This window comes from Tiliqua scincoides, chromosome 3 (genome assembly GCF_035046505.1).
Source record: "Tiliqua scincoides isolate rTilSci1 chromosome 3, rTilSci1.hap2, whole genome shotgun sequence".
In the NCBI taxonomy this organism is placed as follows: domain Eukaryota; kingdom Metazoa; phylum Chordata; class Lepidosauria; order Squamata; family Scincidae; genus Tiliqua; species Tiliqua scincoides.
The window spans coordinates 26,520,396-26,539,188 of NC_089823.1; the positions used below are offsets into that span (position 1 = coordinate 26,520,396).

An 18,793-nucleotide genomic window follows, 5' to 3' on the forward strand; every position below is an offset into this window, starting at 1 on the left:
ACCAGTACTTACAGAAACCACTTACAGAAAGTGAACAGGTCTCCAAAGAAGTCCAGTAATTGACATGACCCAGCACGTGGTTACCAACATCTGACCTGAAATTCTATTATGATAATACTGCTACATTGAATAGCTAGTATACTATTTGTTAAATCAGGGCTAGGCAAACCCCGGCCTGAGGGCCAAATCCAGAATTCAGCCGAATCCTTCCCTCCTGTGAGTGGCACTTCTTGTTCTGGAGCACCACAAGGCTCCATGCCTCCGATGGGGATGAATCAATGCTTCAGCCAGTTGCATCTTCCTGGAAATCCAAGCGCAATGCCCACTGGGGCACTGCACCATAGGCACGGCTGGTTGGAGTGTTACATTGTCCCCATTGGGGGACATGAAGCCCTGTGGTGCTCTGGAACTCAAAGTGCCAGTCGCACTGGGGAAGCATTCCTGGTGCGCAGCAGTTGGCACTTTGAGCACTGCTGTGTTAAACCATGCTCACAGTCAAACAGAACTGCAGGGGTATTTTCAGTACTAAACAATTGTTAGCCTTAAGCACCATCTCTTCTTACTTTCTGGACTCAGCTCAAGGTAGAATGCCTACAAGGCACTCAATGGCTGTGATTCAGCTTATATGTAAGACTGCCTCAACCCTTACATTCCACCAAAACCTTTTAAGCTTTAAGATCAATCAGGAATACCTTCTCAAGTTTGCCATCTACAGACTACAGACATGCTCAATGGATACCAATCAACATCACAATTTCCTTCTTCTGGAGACTAAGCCAAGATTCCGTCTCTTTTAGAAGTACAGTAGTGCACAACTTCTATCCAAAATTGGCTTTTAGTGGCCAGAGATGGGAAAAATAGGACAAGGCGGAGTTTAACCAGTGTAAGTGTGTTATATGATTGTTTCCAACCCTGAGTGCTTCATAGGCTACAGGTAGGCTTTATATCAACAAAATATCCAGAGGCACCATGTCATCAGTAATTCACGTTCAGCATCCTTCTGACATATTCAGAATTCAGTAACAGCAGATCCTGCTGATTTTAGTCATTAAACAGAAAGAAATGTCATTCAGGTTCCAAGTGAATCTCTCAAACAAGTAATATCTCATGCAAATCTACAGGAAACCATTCCAGGTAAGTGTGATAAATATCAAAGCTAGCTTGTTGAATGTTCATGACAAGCCCCTAGCATTGAGAGAAATGACTCACCACTTAAAATTAATTGTTGAAGTCCAAGGTAAAAAAAAAATTCACAGACTTCTTTGAGTCTTTTTACAAATGCTGCAATTGCACTTCCAGGCTCTCTCCACAGAAGGGAGAGCTGAAATTTACTTTCTGAAGAGAAGAGTAAGAACACCAAAAAAACCTCCATAAACTGCACTAAGAAGTCCACAAGGAATGTAAATGTCCACAATACATTTTAGGTTGCTTACCCAAATATCAAGTATTTACTAGTTACGTTCAACATGTGAAATTACAGTGAAGCCCATCGTTTTTACTACTATGCAGCCAGGGTCAAAAGAACCGCACAATAGTTCCCCACATGTCCAAGGGAGTTTAGGGTTTGTCTTTGCTAAACTGCAGCCTCTCATGCTACCTACTACTTTTTGAACTAGGGAGGTATGTTTAAAGAAAGATGAAAATGTGCATTACCAAAGGAGACCTTCAGATCCACCCTAACCATTTCAGTTAAATGAAGCAGAGAGATATCCCATGACTGAAAGTGTATTGAACCCAAATCCAGGCCAGATCATTGCCCTTCAATCACAACAAAGTGCACTACAATATTCTTCTTTTATTTAGTTTACAGAAGAATCTATCAGTACAGGTTGCAGAAAGAATATGTTTAGTGCTATTAACAATTTGTTTTAAAACTCTGCTCTATACAAATTTATTTTTGATCATTTATGAACAATATCTTTGTAGGCCTAGTGCATATAAAGCATTTTGTCAAAGCAATAACATTGAATAAAATAACCTGATTACATTTAAATGAAGTTGATCATTCAGAAAAACACAGAACATTTGTAAGGGCCATGGACTCAAGTACAGAACACAATGTCAACCTGCAACTTTATTTTATTCTTTTTAAGCCTAAAGCTATTTATATGGATTATTGTATTATTCTACACGCCAATCTATATTTAAGTTCTATAGTTAAGTTTTTATAAGATTTTTATTAAATATATTCTACACATTTGTAATTTCAGCTAGGAAGAATTTCTCCCCAGTGAAAAAAATATAAAATCTTTTATATTTTTTTACAGGTTTAGATGAAACTCATGCTTTAGTGCTGTGCAAACATTTTTTAGCATATCAATTTTTAAATTATATGAAGTAAAAAGAATGGTATCCTTTGTTAACTATGTATGCTTTTAAAAACCAGCTTCTGATTTCCAATACAATTGCAAGCACTAATATCAAATGCAGATAACATAAACAAACAAAAACTTGTCATATGGCAAAGCTTTTTTTCTTTCCTTTTTCTTTTAATTATTACTTTGAAGTCACTAATGAGTAAGCATGACACTGGACACTAAGGTACAGATGAATAAGAATGATTGAAAAACATCAATTGTTGATATTCAAAGACATAAAATTGATTAGTAAATGAGGTCTTCTAATATTTATGCACATTAATAAAAGCCTATGAACTACAGGAAACTACCCCTCCCATATTAAGGCTAGGAAATGCACTCTCTGCACTTATTTGTGCTGTCTGAACAAGCACTCAACTAATGTATGAGAGAAGAGTGCACATCAATGAAAAAAATCAGTTTCAACAGCCCTCTACAGAGTGCTTTAAAATTACAGGCACATCGTTTGTTGCAGTGAAAATATATGTCTATAATCAGACTCAATTTTAGTTAGTATTTTGTGCCAGTTTGGCCACCAAGGTTGACTAAGGTAGAATTTAACTTTGTTATTTTTCCCCTTTCAGTTGGCCATTATGGAATTTAAAAAAACAAAAACAAAGATTGCTGATAGTTTTTTCCAGTGCTGAATCATTTCTGTGTGTTTGAAATACTTGAGAGCTTTTGCTGATGAGGTCTATATATTGTCAATCATTTTTAGTGCAAATTGCATCTAGAAATCTTGATTGGTTAAAGTTCAGGTCAAGGATGATTTTATGGCAGCAAAATGATTCCTGCTGAAGAGAATAGTTAACTTTTTTCCAGGAGACAGAATACATTGGAGAATGATGGAGAAAGAAGTAGAAATTAAAAAATGTCCATTGTTCTAGGAAAAAAAAAGTGATAGTGTTCATGTAATAGTTCAGTTCAATGGATTCACAGATAGGCTCTTCCTAAGGGTGTCTGAAGTGATGTTGGTCTCCTCTAGTCCAGCGGCATGAAAGACGAAAACTATTTTACATCACAAATAGCAGATACAGCAGAGCTTTTACAGGATCACACAGCAATTGCTCTCTCCAGTTTTTTCACGATTCCTCTGACCTGTGGAATGATGGAGAAGATGTTTTCAAGACAATGAACAAATGATATTGCTCTTGTGCGATGTGTAATGGGGTGTTCAGGAAATCATTCCTAATACAGGTGTGCACCACTTAGCGATCTTCCAGGTTATGCCAGGATTGCATAACTGACAGCCACGTATGGTCACATGGTCATTGGGGGATGCACACCTCAACCCTCCAAAGGCAAGGGGAGCACTGCTTCCCTCAGAAGGGTTGTCTGAGCCTGAGGCTCAGACCAAGGGAAGTTATGTCTCTCTCGCGATTTCCAGTTTCCTCTATGAAACTGGAAGTCATGCAAGAGAGTCAATTTCCCTCAGTCTGAGTGCCGAAAGGCAGCGAGTGGATGCACACCGCCTCTGGGAAGCTCAGACGACCCTCCGGAGGGGAGGGGAGCATCCCCTTCCCTGCGGAGGGACCAGATTGCCTCAAGCCCCGCTTGACAGCAGGGATCGCGGTCCCGATCCCTGTCATTAAGCTGCAGACAACTGTACTACTATAAATTCTGGGTATGCATCTTTGGAACACCAAAGGGCAAGTTGAATATCTAATGTTGTAATCAAAAATACACTTACTAGTGAATAAGCCTTATTTATTATCATCATCATCTATACACTGCTTTTAAACAAAAAGTTCACAAAGCGGTTTACAGAGAAAATCAAACTAATGGCTCCCGATCCCAAAAGGGCTCACAATCTAAAAGATGCACACAAAAAAAATCAGCAGATAGCCACTAGAAAAGACACTGCTAGCATGAGGAGGGTCAGTTACTCTCCCCCTGCTAAATAAAAGAGGAGCAAATACTTGAAGTGCCTCTTACTCAGTTAGCACTGGGTAAACCACTGAACTCAGCAGGTTGTGCTTCCAAGTAGACATGAACAGCTGAATTTAAACACATACCCTGATCCCCTGGGTTTCTCAACATATTCATAAGAAATGAAGAGTCTCTTTCTAAGCACATGCAGCAAAACCATGGCTACTATGAATACGTGCCCATCAAGTCCAATTAGACAATCACTGCAGTTCAACGTACCTTGAGAGTTCGGCTCTGGCAATGTCTCTCTAGCCACCAAATGCATTACTGTTGTCTTGCCAAAAGGAAGTTTTAATGCTGTGTGAAAGAAGATTGTTTGTTAAGAATTTATTTTCTGTCTTCAGAGATTTTATCATCAATAGTGAACAAAATTCATTTTAAATCCCAGAACAAGATGACAAAAGTTAGATACACAAATACAGAGAAAAATGAGCCTCAGAGACATGCCACAAGGGGGCATAGTTTAACTGTTTTTCCAAGTAAGGGCGGTTACTTGCTAACTAGTCATTTGTTTCTTTCAGGCTGTGCTAGACACAGCAAGAATGCTCTTTCCATTTTCAGTATCTCCCCACTCATAGTATTAAGATTTAGGGCACTGTTACACAACTCCTGTGACTTTTATTTAGAATACAGGAAGACATTGTTTACAGCGAGTACCATCCACAATTGCTTGATCCAGAGGAACACAAATTGTGGATGCTACCCATTATATAGGTAGTGGAATCAACTAATCTTCAGTTAAAGGCACAATTGCTTATATGGATAGTATTTGCATGTGAAGGGCAAATATAAACACAACACAAAGTACACATTTGTGGAAGACGACCTCCTATGACCTTGAACATTAACTTCTATAATGCCAGCTGCAGAGTAGCACATTATATATGTAATAGGACACAGTAATTTTTTAAGAACTGGCTGGAAGATGCCCAAATTTGATCATTTTGAGTTCCATTGATTTCAACAAGAAGGTGTTAAGCATGTGTTTTAACTTTACCTGGATCATGGCCAGGGTGTTACTAAAAACTATGCTAGTGAAGTCATTGCTCCCCACCTTAATGCATCAATCCAAGTTCACCCACAGAATCTGGGTCTCCATGACCCAATAGTTTTTATTACCTCCTAATGTCACGTTGCCATGAAGAAACCGTCCTTGATAAATAAGCCGAAGAATATTTGGACTGCTGACTTGCTCTTCTTCCCAGTCTAAAAAAAGCACAATAAAGATTGTCAAATGTATTATTGTGTAAATTTAAGAAGGGGAAAGACAAGCCCTTTTATTTTGTTTACAGAAAAAGGCTGTGGTGCCTGTTGGAATAGAATTAAGAGGTAGGAACTTCAGCCATTATCAGCTATCAGCAGCAACTCCATTAACCAATCTGCGAGACAAATACGACTACATATAAGTTGTGATTGTAAGTAAATAGTGATGCCTCGCAAGACGAATGCCTCGCGCAACGAAAAACTTTCAAGCAAAAAACTTCAACTTTTTAATTTTAAAAATTCGTCTTGCAAAGCACGGTCATAGAAAAATTCGTCTTGCGAAGCACGGCCATAGAAAATTCGTCTTGCGAGTCACCAGAAAAAATCGCAAAAACGCTTTCGTCTTGCTAGTTTTTCGGTGTGCGAGGCATTTGTCTTGCGAGGCACCACTGTATACACCGAGGTATCACCTCTCCTTTTGGTTTCATTAAAGTCATGGACATTTGTCCCCATTTCAGAATGGAACAGTAGTATAGTACTCAATTACATGAATTAAGTATTACATCACCTATGATCAATAGCCCCATATGTGGAAACTGCTCATGCAACTCAAAGAGCTGATGTGTCCTCAGAGCTTGTAAGCTCTGGAGAAAAACCTGCTTTTGCAAGTATAAATGCGTCAAGTCAACTGAACATGCCATGAAATTAATGGAAAGCCAAAACAATTTTTCACCAAGAGATGCTAATCTTTGTGAGAACTGTGTAGTAAATAAATAGGTTAAGAGCTTACTCATAGTAAGCAAGATGTACAAAATGATTAAACATAATTGTTTAAACTGCATACTTTACTCTTCTACCTGGAAAGACACTGGTCATCTAAAACCAAATTAATTCAATTTTAAAAAGTGAGATGCATTTGGCAACAACTTCACTGTTAAAAAGGAATTTTATTAGGGATTATTGTTTATAGTACAGTATAATTATATAGTTATAATTGTACTTGCATACAAAGATAGTATGTGAGTATGATTCTTATGCTGATCTTAAATAACTTAGTCACACCTTCGCTCTACCCAAAACTCAAAGCTTGTACACATGCCTCCAAAACAACACTGGACAGTTAATATCCATCACATTAGCTCAGGGCTTTTCAAACTGGGGCACCGTGACGCCCCAGCCTGTGGACCCTGGCCTGTTTCCCCATAAGGGGCGGGGGCAGCCTGGAGGCAAGGAGGAGGCAAAGAGAAGCGCGACCTTCTGTAGGGCTCCCCACAGCTTCAAAAGGGGAGCAATCGCACCCCACCTCTGCTAAAGCAGAAGTGGAGCGCGATTGCTCCACTTTCACTTCTGAAACTGTGGGAGCCTTGCAGAAAGTCACGCAGAGCTCCCAGCACCCCCAGGAGGCTGCAGGAGGCTCAGGTAAGTGGACTCAACCCCCTGCAGCCCCCCTGAGCAGTGCGATCCTGGGGATCGAGCCACTGCCTTTGCCTCCCCCCCGCCCCCACAAGCACTTAGAGCGGCTCAGACTCTCCCTGAGAGTTTGAAAACTGCTGCATTAGCTGAACAACAAAATAGGAAGTGTGATTTTTTTTACCACGTAGATAGTATCAGGCATGAAGTACAGGGGCCCCCCTATATCTGTGGATTCCATATGCATAGTTTCACATATCAGCAGATACTGGCGGCCCCCTCCACACCCACACACTCTCCAGAGGTGAAGGGAGCCGCACTCCCCTCCTGAGGGTCTTTTGAGTCCCACGGAGGCAGCGGATGTCTGCCGCAGCTTCAGCAGGCCTCAGAGGAAAAGCGTCACTTCCGTTTTTTGGCAAAAAAAAAATCAGAAGTGACTTTTTTGGTTAAAAAACAGCCATTCTGGGGCCTGCTAAAGCCGCAAGAAGTTGTCCGCAGCCTCAGTGGGGTTCAAAAGCCACTCTGGAGGGGAGAGAAGCCAGGGTCCCCTCACCTCTGAAGGGTCCAGACATTCGCCTGTATCTCCCATAACTGTGGTTTTGGCTATCCACAGAGTTTTCCAGAACAGAACCCCTGCAGGTAAGGGGGCACTACTATATTTCATTCATTTCCCTTCAGTGGATGTCAAAATTACCAATATCCTTTTAACTAGGTGTTTTTTTAAAGAAACTGTTCAGAAGGTAAGTAATATCATCATCATCATCATCATCAACATCAACATCAACAACTATTTATATACCGCCTTTCTTGGTCTTTATTCAAGACTTTATTCAAGGCAGTTTACACAAGCAGGCTATTTAAATCCCCATAGGGATTTTTACAATTGAAAGAAGGTTCTCTCTCTCAAGAACCACAACATTCAGATGTTTCTTTCTGATCTGGTTTCACATTCTGGCCTCCATCCTCCCAAGGTCAGAGCAGATGGAATAACTCCACTCAGCTTGTCAGCTGCTTCAAGGTCGCATGGTGCCGGTGGCCTCGAACTGGCAACCTTGTAGATGTTATCTTCAGGCAAATGGAGGCTCTACCCTCTAGACCAGACCTCCTGCCCACACTGCAAAAGTACTGCAAAAACCACACTGATTTTTTAAGGAAATGACTTAAACAGGATTGCTAACCACTGCTCCCTCCCCCCCCCCCCAAATAAAAAAATCTAACCTACCTAGTTTTTAGGTCTCTGGGCCAGCTGCCAGATTTTGGAGAGGACAGTATACACAACAAGGGTTGTCTTGGTAAAGACCCTCAAGGCAATCAAAAAATTTGCTTCAACCTTCTTAAATATCCTGCACAATCACTACAGACCACCCAAGATTCCAACCCACACCAAGTTCAAAGATTTGTAACAAAATATACATATCTAGTCAGAGCATCAATTGTAGACATGATTCCAAGATCATGTATCAACTGGTACTTAGGGTGTCTGCAAAACTCTGCCTGGTTGGTGTTCTGAAAGATTCATGAATGTAGTTACAGTACTGTATGCATCCAGGCTGGCAGAAAAAAATGGCCCACAAGGACTATTGCAAGCAGCTAGTGGAATCCTGATATAAAGAAAAGGGAATCAAAGCTACCCTTTCTCTTCATGCATGAACTGGTGCTGGGCATATCAGGGGCTGAAACAATGTACTGTACTCTTACAGGGCACAGGATAAAATAGCACATTATCCCAGTGTAAGCCTAGGAGTCAAGATATAAATGCTGCAATCTACAGCAATTTTCCTATGACCTATAAGAAGGTCATATTTATTGCACACCTGCAGAAACACATGCACGTGCTTCCTAAGCTGTAACTACATACTGATATTTTGCAGTGCAAGCACATCAGCTCACCTCACTTGTGTTTTAAAACAAAAATGACTGAAACCATAGCATAGCCTCTCAGCCTTACTAAAGTATGAAAAAACAGAAGTGTCACATATGGCTAAGAAGCAATACCTGCAAATCTTAGGCACATGCTTTAATGAAGTCTTAATATAAACGGGAAAACTATTTCTTAGCAGCACAGCTGAACATGTACAAGGAGAGTATTCTCAATACTGACTAAAGAAAGGGAAAGAGCTTTCCTATGCTCACCAAGTTCTATCTGCAGTAGGTGATGGTATTTTGCTCTGACAATCACTGCAATCTATTTCATATGAAATGGAACAGAGTGCATGTACCCTGCAATCACACTGTGTAAGCACAGAAAGGAGTATTCTGGGATTCTTCTTCTTTCATAGATATAGAAATGGAAACTGCAATGTATTCAAAATATGGCATGTAGTCTACTGCTCAAACTGGTTAGTTGGACACATCTCATCAGTTCTTAAAACAACGGTTTCTTCAAATTATGCCTGGAAAAATCCAGGTGTTGGTTTTAAACTTTAAAGCCCTGTATAGTTTTGAACTTGGGTTGCATACAGTAACGATCCAATAGTCTGAAACTTTCAGGATCTGGGTAGTGTCAGAATGTCAAATCTGCTGGACTATGTATGTAGCCCATATATATGTACTGCTTAGGGTAAAGTACCACTGGTCATACTGTTAAGTGCCACCAACTGAAAAACTTTGGGTTAGAGTGTCAAACAAACACTATGGAGACCTGGGTTCAAATTCCCTCTCAATCACAGGGTTCACTAGGTTACTTTGGGCTGTTAAGCCCAATCTTCTGCACATGATTGCAAAGATCTGGGGGGAACGGAAAGTAAAAATCATGCAAAATAATCTGGACTCTTGAGAGGAAGAGTGGGGTATAAAAATAAATAAATTATATGAATGCCGCTAAAGCTACTTCCAAGGCAGCTGTCACATCGTCAGTTATACTCAACCAAGTCAGGAGGTTAAGCATGCATGTTGGAACACAAAATTGCAGACCAATGTTGTGTCCAACGTCCATTATGTTTGGAGACCAGTTTTGCATTTGAAAATCCTGGCTGCCATTTCTCAGTTGCAAAGTAGCATCAGATTGAGGCATTTTCAAGAGAAACAGTAACCATGTAGAAATGTACTTAACCCTGCCCCTACCACTTCCCCCCCATCTGGGATTTCCAGTGCAAGCAGGACAAGCATGCAGTTCTGATGCAAATTTAAAGTCTACTAATAGACTATCTTCCTCTTGTCCTACTTTGACCCCCATTAGCAGCCATATTCTACACTAAAAAATTAGATAAAGAAAAAATAGAAACATGGGATGAGGCAAAGATAAAAGTGCATGCAGATCATATTTCAACGTACAACAGAATATATCATATTTCAGCATTTCAAAGCTTTCTGCATTTAGGAGGAAGGTTCTATTCTTCTGCTGTATTCAACAGAGTGAGTTCATGGAGCTTTGAAGTTAAAAACCTTCAGTCTTACTTACCCATTGGCCAGTTATCATATACATGTTTTGCGATGTCTGCCGCCGAATCATTTGGTGAGAACAAGAACTCTTTCGTTTTTCCACTTACTAAGATGAGGCGCAAGTTTATCTGAAAGAGAATTAAATAATTAACAAGATAAATAAAAAACTATAGAATTGAATTTTTAATGTTTAAGAGGCTGAAACCATTATTTTCAGAATGCTGGCCCAATGTGAATTGTTAGAAAGATCACTTGTCAGGTAGTAGTATAACAGAGCAAAGACATTAAGCCAGAACTACTTAGATATTAAATATTAAAATATTAAAAATATTCTGCAGCATTATACTATACCTTCGAAAGCTGCTGTACTAATTAAAGACCTGGAAATTAGGACAATACCTAATTATGATGAACCAGACAGTATTAATTATGACCAGTATTTTAGAAATTTGAATCTGATCTAAAAGCTTTAAAAACCCCCACTAAGTACATGGTAGTTGTGTAGGACTCTTGCTAAACAAGGAAACTTAATCCCTAAGTTATTTTTCCTTCTGCTTTCAAGATATTCTCTCCCCCACCCCAATGTAGAACCTAAATACTAGAGCTTCAATCCTAAACACACTTACCTAGGACTAAGCCCAATTACACAGGCAGCCCAATCCTAACTTATGCTGGCACAGCCAGGCCACATGGCCTGCACTGTATCCAGCACAGGTTAGGAGAAGGCTGGAGGACTATGTGAGGTAAGGGGATATTCATCCCCTTACATCAGGTAAAGCTCCAACCTGCCCTATGGGGGACCTCGGATCTGTGCCAGCTACTTACTTGGTGCAAATCCAGGAAGCCCAGTGTAATGTCACAAGCCCCAGGGAGGAGGATAGGATACTCCCACCGCCCCGCCCCCCACAGATGCCAAAAATCAAGAATAACCAAATCCATGATTTCAGCACCTTTAAACCCTCCGAAGGCCTCTGGAGGCTTTCTGAATCCTGCAGAGGCCTGTGGCCTCTACAGACTTCAGAATGGCCCTTACAGGCAAAAAACATGACTTCTGGTTTCCCTAAGGGAACTGGAAGCGATGTTTTAATGCCTTTTAAGGCATTCTGAGGCCTTAAAAGATGCACTCTGGTCGCCTTCAGAGAGTTCAGGTTGGGCCAAGTCTGGCTCAATGCAGGTCTGGGGGACCCACATTGAGCCAGATCCGCAGATATAAAATCCTCAAATAAACAGGCTCAACCTGCATTTGTAATCACCAGTGATTAGGTATTCAATAAGTCTACAATGCATTTCAACTGCCTGGTCCCTATGCTACACATTAATCTTCTCTTATTCTGTGTCAACTGTTTGATTTTGTTTGAGATTTTTGCAAATGAAAAGTGGACTACAAGCCAGGAAATAAGTTCAGCTGCAGCCAACTGAAAATGACAAGCATATGAGGTGTACATCCAATTTACACCCACTGTTCCATACACACACATGGATTTCCTGAGCAGGATCATCGCACATTTCACATTTGACAATAATGATCTGCTCAATAGATACAGTTGTGCCTCAGCATCTGGGTGGGCCTCCATTTCCAGAACCCCCATGGATGCCAAAACTGGCTGATAATCAAATCTATGGGTTTTTGCACTTAAAATCCTCCAAACTTGACTGGACCAGAGCTCTGGTCGTGTCCGGAAGATGTTCTGAGGACTAGGGAAGCTGCCTGCAGGCTCCCCAACCCTCCAGGAGGGTCACTTCTGGTTTTTCAGCAAAATAACCTGCCACTTTTCTGGTTTTTTGTCATTTCCAGTTTTTCATTCTCCCCAGCCCTCCAAAGGCCACAGGTGGCCTCCCTGGCCCTTCAGACACAACCTCTGATCGTGTTCAGAGGATACGGGACAGACCATGTCTGGCTCAATGCAGGTTGAGGGACCCACGCTGAGCCAGATCTGTGGAAAAGAAGGCTTGACCTATACTACCATGGGTATTTATTTGTGAAAAATGAAGTTCTATGACTTTCCATATAATTGTGAAATAAATGACGTAGTACATTTTGGAATCAGCCTCTCAAGTTATTCCTAAAGCATAACTTGAAACAAAGCTCTCATCTAAAAACATTAGGGAATGCCATTCAATGGAGAAAATTAGCCACATTTGAAGCACAGGCTGACCAAAATAAAAAGGCACAAAAAATATTTGTGCCTAACTCGTTGTGCCAATATCATTTTTTCTTTCAGGAAAGAAAATATCCCTAGAGTACAACTGAAATTTGTATAGGTCACGCAGTAAAGACTGCATGTGTATGTGTGTGTGTGTGGGGGGGGGTTGGTAAGAGGTTAGGAAATGTAAGCTCTCAAGACATTCACATATTCCAGTACAGATTCCCTCAAACAGTTTTTAAAAGGGGAGATTTTATTTTTAAACAATCAATGTGTCTAGGATATAAATAAAAGTATTCAACCCTATATTTGGAACAGCTGCTTCTCTGCCCAGGGATAATATTTGTTTAAACATGTCAAGAATGTTGTACCATGGTTCTGGACATATTTTGAATCCAAATAAGAGCTCCAATTTTATTTGTTCCACCTCCTAGTTATATATACACTGTCATTGGTTAATATCCACCAGCCAGCCACACAAGTCTCTGAAACATTAGGGCAACTACAAAAGTATGTTAAATGTGATTATCGTTAAGGGAATATCTCAAGGATTTTGCTACCATTTCTTATAGTTACTGTTTGTCTAGAGTTGTCTGAGCTGCATGCACAAGTGTACCAATAATATTTGGTCATTCATTCAACTGGAACTAAAATTTGATACATAGAATACACTCCAGCTTTCAAGTGTTTTGCCTTCCTTCTCTGATGGTACAGGTTCTTTACTCATGTAAAATTTGCAGTTTAAAAAATGTTTAATACTATAATAATTTTAACAGAAGTTTTAACATCTGTTTCTTTACCGTTGTTTTTCTTTAACCACAAGCTAAAAAATCAGTTGAGCATCCAATGATTACAGCTGAAAGGCAGGCAGTTCTGGGGTTATGGTAGAGAATAAGAGGCCCAATCTGCAATGCACACATTGTTACATGACCAATAAGGCACAAATATTCATATACATGCATCCCTGTAGGGCTATAGGTTAAGAAAAAAAAGTTTTGAGAGTTGCCTTTCTGTTGTCTTCTGGGCTTTCATGATTGCACTAATGGTTTGCTAAAAGTCTCTTGATTTTAATGTTAGCTACAAGAAAAGGCAATACTATGTTGTTAGCAAGTAGATTCAAGATTTTCACCAGCTTTTTGCCACATAAACGGCTTTGTGAACTTTTGTCAAAAAGCAGTATATAATTTTTTAAAATAATAAACCTTATGTGTTTAATTTGTTAACACAAATTAACTCTGTATTATGGGTCATTTAATGACCTATTTCTCCCTTCCATCATAAGCTCAGTGTAGAAAGCAAGTATATTTTCTCCTTATGAACAGGACAGTAACATTTGAAATAGCCCATAGCTGATTTCTATAGAAACAGATGTATTGAAATCAGAGTTGTTGCCTACTGTACTATTCATTTCATATTCATAAATGCTATTCATTTATGCTTATGTTGTTGCTTAATGTTCTCAGGAATATGAACAATATTTTTATGAGATAACTCTGGGGCTTTAAAATCATATCATCTTGCAGGTACAAATATAGTACCCTGGGAAATAATAAGTACCTAATGAAATGAATACAGGGCAGCCCTCATTATCCACAGGGGTTCTGTTCCTGGAATCCCCATGGAAACCAACAGCAGGTGTTTGTGGATTTGTGCCACCTGGAGCCTCTGAAAGTGACCGCAACATGGTTACAGTTGTGTCCAGAGCCCTTCTGAGGCCCACAGTGTCTTTTAAAGTGAACTTCCATTTTTTGCCAAAAATTGGAAGTTCACTTTAAAGACTTCAGGTGGCTTTCTGAGGCCCACAGGGGCCACATGCAGCCTACGGGCCTCAGAAAGCCTCCCACATGTGACCAGGTTCTGGTTGTGGCTGGAAGGTCTATAGTGGGGTCCAGCCATGGGTTCAGAACCCATGGATATGGAGGGCCCACTGTATTCTAGGAAATGACCAATGGTAAGACACCTCAGGTTCAAGTACCACTATAAGGAGTGGGGGAGAGGGGAATACCATTTAACTCATACAACAAATTATTTCAGATTCTTTTTGAAGATAGCAAAGCAAAGATCCAAAATCATCCAAAATTTCATTTCAAAGGCACATTTAAGAGATGACCAACTGCAATATTTGGAATTGATCACAAAAGGACTATATTTCAGTGGTTCCCAAACTTTTACACACCGCAACCCACCTTGTGCTCTGTGGTGGGTCACAACACAATATTCAAATCTGGCTCGAAAAGTGATCCCCAGAGGCCGCTTTTGGGTTAAGCCTCAGAATGCTTCCTGGATGCTACAGAAAGTTGTGGAAGTAACCCAGAAGTAGCTTCCGTGAACCGGAAGGCATTCTGAGTCCCACAGAGGGCCAGCACAACCCAGAAGCAGTCTCTGGGGACTGCAGGTAAGGTTTTGGGGGTCAGGTCTGAGCACTGCACTGTGACCAGTGGTTCACAACCCACAGTGACCAGTGGTTCACGACCCACAGTTGGGAAACACTGGACGATTCCATTGAACACAGAGTGGCCACAAGTTTATCACTGTTGCCAGCAGAACAATTCTTTATGACCAGGAATTCCCTGGCATCTGTATATGCAACCAGCCAAGGAGATGGACATTATCTTAAAAAGTATCCATTTAGCTTCAATAGCAGATATACAAAAAATACATTAAAAGCAAAGCCGTTATACATCTGCCAAGTATTCTCAGGAATTATGAACCTACAAAAGAACCAAAGAACCAAATATCAGAGAAAATGCATCATATCCATACAAGATGAAAACATATATTAATTAGAACTTTATTTAAGGTGCATCTAGTCAGGATGGCTAGAATTCTGCAATTTTTAAATGGGAAATGCAATCAAGTAAGATTTGAATCGCAGCTGTGGTTAACTCTTCCCACCCACAACACTTTCCTGGTTGGTTACACACACCCTAGAAACTACTACTAGCTCTGTGAGGCAATGCTCCCATGGAAGACAGAAAGATGCATGATCACGCTTTGCTTTGCAATTTGACTCTGGAGGACAAGCAGAAACTATAGTTTACCAATTATGATGTAACTGTAAACTATGGCTGGTGCCAAAAGTAGTAGTTACAGGGAGAATTTAAGGATGTGAATGAGGAGGGGGCATGTACACTTAAGCGTTAAATCCAGTAATACACATAACTGAATCTCTAGGTTGTCAGCTCTTGCCCCAGCTCTTCCCCTGGGGGCTGGGGATAAGAATAGGCCCTCAGTTTGGCTGCACTTGTCGTAAGAGGCGACTAAACAGCCACCGGGTAGATGGGGCTCATCAGCCTGGGAAGGCAGCTCATCTAAGAGAAGGAAAACTCTGATCCCAAACCTCCACTGCCTTGTGGCTACATCCAGATAAGGAAAAGGCTTCAGGAGTCAACCTCGAGGCAAAATCTGGAGCCGGAGTCCCTGAGGCAGTTCATGGTTGAACACAGTCATGTTCTGGCAACTCCTGCAATGACGCTGGAACCAACCATATCGGCTTCTGCCTTTTCATTGGACCATTTCAGTGACGTGGAGAGGGGGGATTTGCTGCATGGGTAACAGCCTGTCCTCCATACCTACTTTACCCAGGCTTCGCGTACTGGAGAGGACACTGTTCCAGAACCACCATTCAGAGCGCGATACCATAATCTTCCGAGACTAAAGGATGCCAACAGCTCATATCTTATAAGTAAATAGTTTGAACCTGTAACTTGCATACATTAATTTTTCCCTATTCTGACATAAGGATGGTCAGTTTTAATTAGCGGAGAAAATAGGTAGGCAGTTTTAGCCATTCAGTTGTGTCTGACTCTTGGCAATTTTATAGGTAAGAGCTCTCCACGCTACCCTGTCAAGCACAGTTTCTTTCAAATGGTTGGATGTTCATCTTTGTATCTGTTTTGATGTATCTTTGTATCTGTATCAAGCCAGCGTTTTCTTTGTCTGCCCCTTCTTCTTCCACTGATAATTCCTAGCATCGTTGACTTCTCTAGTGAGCTTGCACACATGACATGGCCAAAGTAAACCAGCTGTAGTCTTACAACTTTGGCTTCTAATGATGTATCTGGTTCTATATGGTCCAGCACTTCTCTACTGGTTGCTTTGGCTGTTCATGGTATACATAACAAGTTTTGCCTGCTCTGCAATTCAAAAGCAACAATTCTTCCGTCAGCCATTCTTATTGCCCAACTCATACTCAAACTAGCTCTCACTAGTCTACCTTGTGTGTTTAGGAAGATATCTTTGTTTTTCCAGATCTTATTCATACCGACCACTGCAGTGTGACCTAAAATTATCCTGTGTTTCAGGTGCAGAATTGCCATCATGAAAATTTTTGATCCAAGGAAGATAAAATCCTAGTCCAATTCAATTTCCTCATTGTTAATATTTAACATCACTTGTCCATTTGCTGCTTTTGTCATTCCCTTTGTTTTCCCGATGTTAAGGTTCAATCCAATTTTTTCACTTTCATCCTTGATTTTCCAGATCAAAAAGGGCAAGAGATCAAAATCCTATAGCTAAAAATATGATAGATGTAACTAGGATAAAACACAGTACTGGACAGGGAAGATTTAAGTATTTCTTAGTAAAACACATTAGAGTTCAAACAGAAGAGTACTTAAAAGTCATGGAGTCATCTTTTTGATACAAGCATGAGGAAAACGCAAACAAATTAAGAGAGTACTCTTTCATAGTGAACATTTCACATTGCTAGTGTGATTTTCCGAAGGTTGTCTACCTGCAAAACCACAGGGGCTGTCTAAACGAGAGGAACCTGGTTGACAGACTAACACTGAAAGTAATAGATGGCTTTATTGAACACTGAGTGAGTGACTAAAATAAGTACCTGGATACCAGCAAACTGGACTGAAAATAAAATGCAAATAAATCTCTTATTGGATACACTATTGTAGTTGGCCAAAATGTTGGCCATTTCAGACCTTTATTATTCCTGTTTAATGACTTGTAGGCAAGTAGTTATGCACAAGATATCTGTTGCATCAAAGACTATTTTTCATGCCGAAATGCTGTCTGACTGTGAAGCTGGTTTACTCTATTAGGGGTAAGTAACCCAAACAGGAAGGAAACTGAAGAGGCCCTCTTTCTATTAGCCTGTCCATTACATACAGCTTTTAGTAAACATTCAACCACATGCATCACAGAGAATCAATGGTACCAATGCTGTCAATTTCCAGAAAGTAAAACTATATTAACAAAAACTTTTGATGCGCAAGGATGTGTGAAAACCACCTTCAACTTACAATACAACTTGCAAAAGCACCTCCAAAGTGTAAAATGAAGGGCTTTTAAAAATAGAGCTGATTAATTCTTTCACATACAACTTTAATATTATTGTATGATGAGATAGCCACCTTGGGTGCCTACAGTGTGAGGGAAGGCAGGGTATAAGCATATTCAAATAAACTTGGGTTCTATATTTAGATGAATGCCTTGTTTCTTCCCCCTTATTTTTCAAACTTTTTGGACAATTCCTGTCTGGGGTAGCTAGCCTGCCTTGCAATACAGCTGCCTTGCCCTAGGAAAAGGGTAGGACAGAAGACAGGTAGATTCTACTTCTCCACTCAGATTATTTGATGACATCAAACCCAGGTTTTGTTAAGCCCAAGAACAGGGAGTACAACTCTGCCAGTTGGCTGCAAGGGCCCTAGAGCTGGAACACAGCAAGTGCAAGGACTGAGGGCTCCTTGGACACTAAGTAGTTAACACCAGAACTGCAAAATTAACCATATGTGTTAAATAATTTACTTTTTCTTTTGGTGCCTTCCCCCCCCAGCCAACTTGCAAGTTTCCCCTGGTCACGGGGGGGGGGGGGGGGCTTTGTTCAAGAATAGTATCCCAGTTGTCCATCCAGCAGAGGCAGGCATTGACCATTAACCTGCTTTTACTTCCCCCTCCCCCACTCTTAATTCTCTTTTCCCTTTAAAAACTAGTTCACGTTTTACTCTTTGCCTGCCCAATCCTTGTTTATGGGCAATTGAGTGGTCTATTTACCTGGAAGATACTACTGTGGATTTGATTTTTAATAAGAACCCCTGGGATTCAGTGCTATCCTGGGGGGTCCCCCAAAGCCTCCCTCTGCCAAGTCTGTAGCACGATATGGTGGCAGGGGATACAAGCTACCAAGGTTTTCCCCCATTCAGCTGCTGATCCAGTAAAGGGGAAGCAGGAAAGGGTGCACCACTGTAATCACTAGAAGTTACTTCCTCCTGTCAACCTGCCTTCTCTTGGATCCTTTTGCCTGACATGTACCTTCACTGCTCTGCCACAAACATTATAAGTATTTTTCAACAGGCATTTCTAATTATCACATTTAAAATTTCTAATTATCACATTCTGTAAGATACATACCCA

The 18,793-nt window shown here is 40.6% G+C and overlaps 1 protein-coding gene across 1 annotated transcript in view; it reads right to left on the reverse strand.

Annotated features, from left to right (window-relative positions):
- Positions 1–1,780: 1,780 nt before the first annotated feature.
- The window catches only part of UBL3 (ubiquitin like 3), a 48,274-nt gene continuing 31,261 nt past the window's right edge, over positions 1,781–18,793 (reverse strand). The window contains exons 2-5 of the mRNA XM_066620357.1: positions 10,300–10,408; positions 5,406–5,492; positions 4,506–4,583; positions 1,781–3,455 (exon numbers count right to left, since the gene is read on the reverse strand). Coding sequence (XP_066476454.1) covers positions 3,403–3,455; positions 4,506–4,583; positions 5,406–5,492; positions 10,300–10,408 — 327 coding nt within the window. The 3' untranslated portion in view covers positions 1,781–3,402. The remainder of the gene's footprint in view (positions 3,456–4,505; positions 4,584–5,405; positions 5,493–10,299; positions 10,409–18,793) is intronic.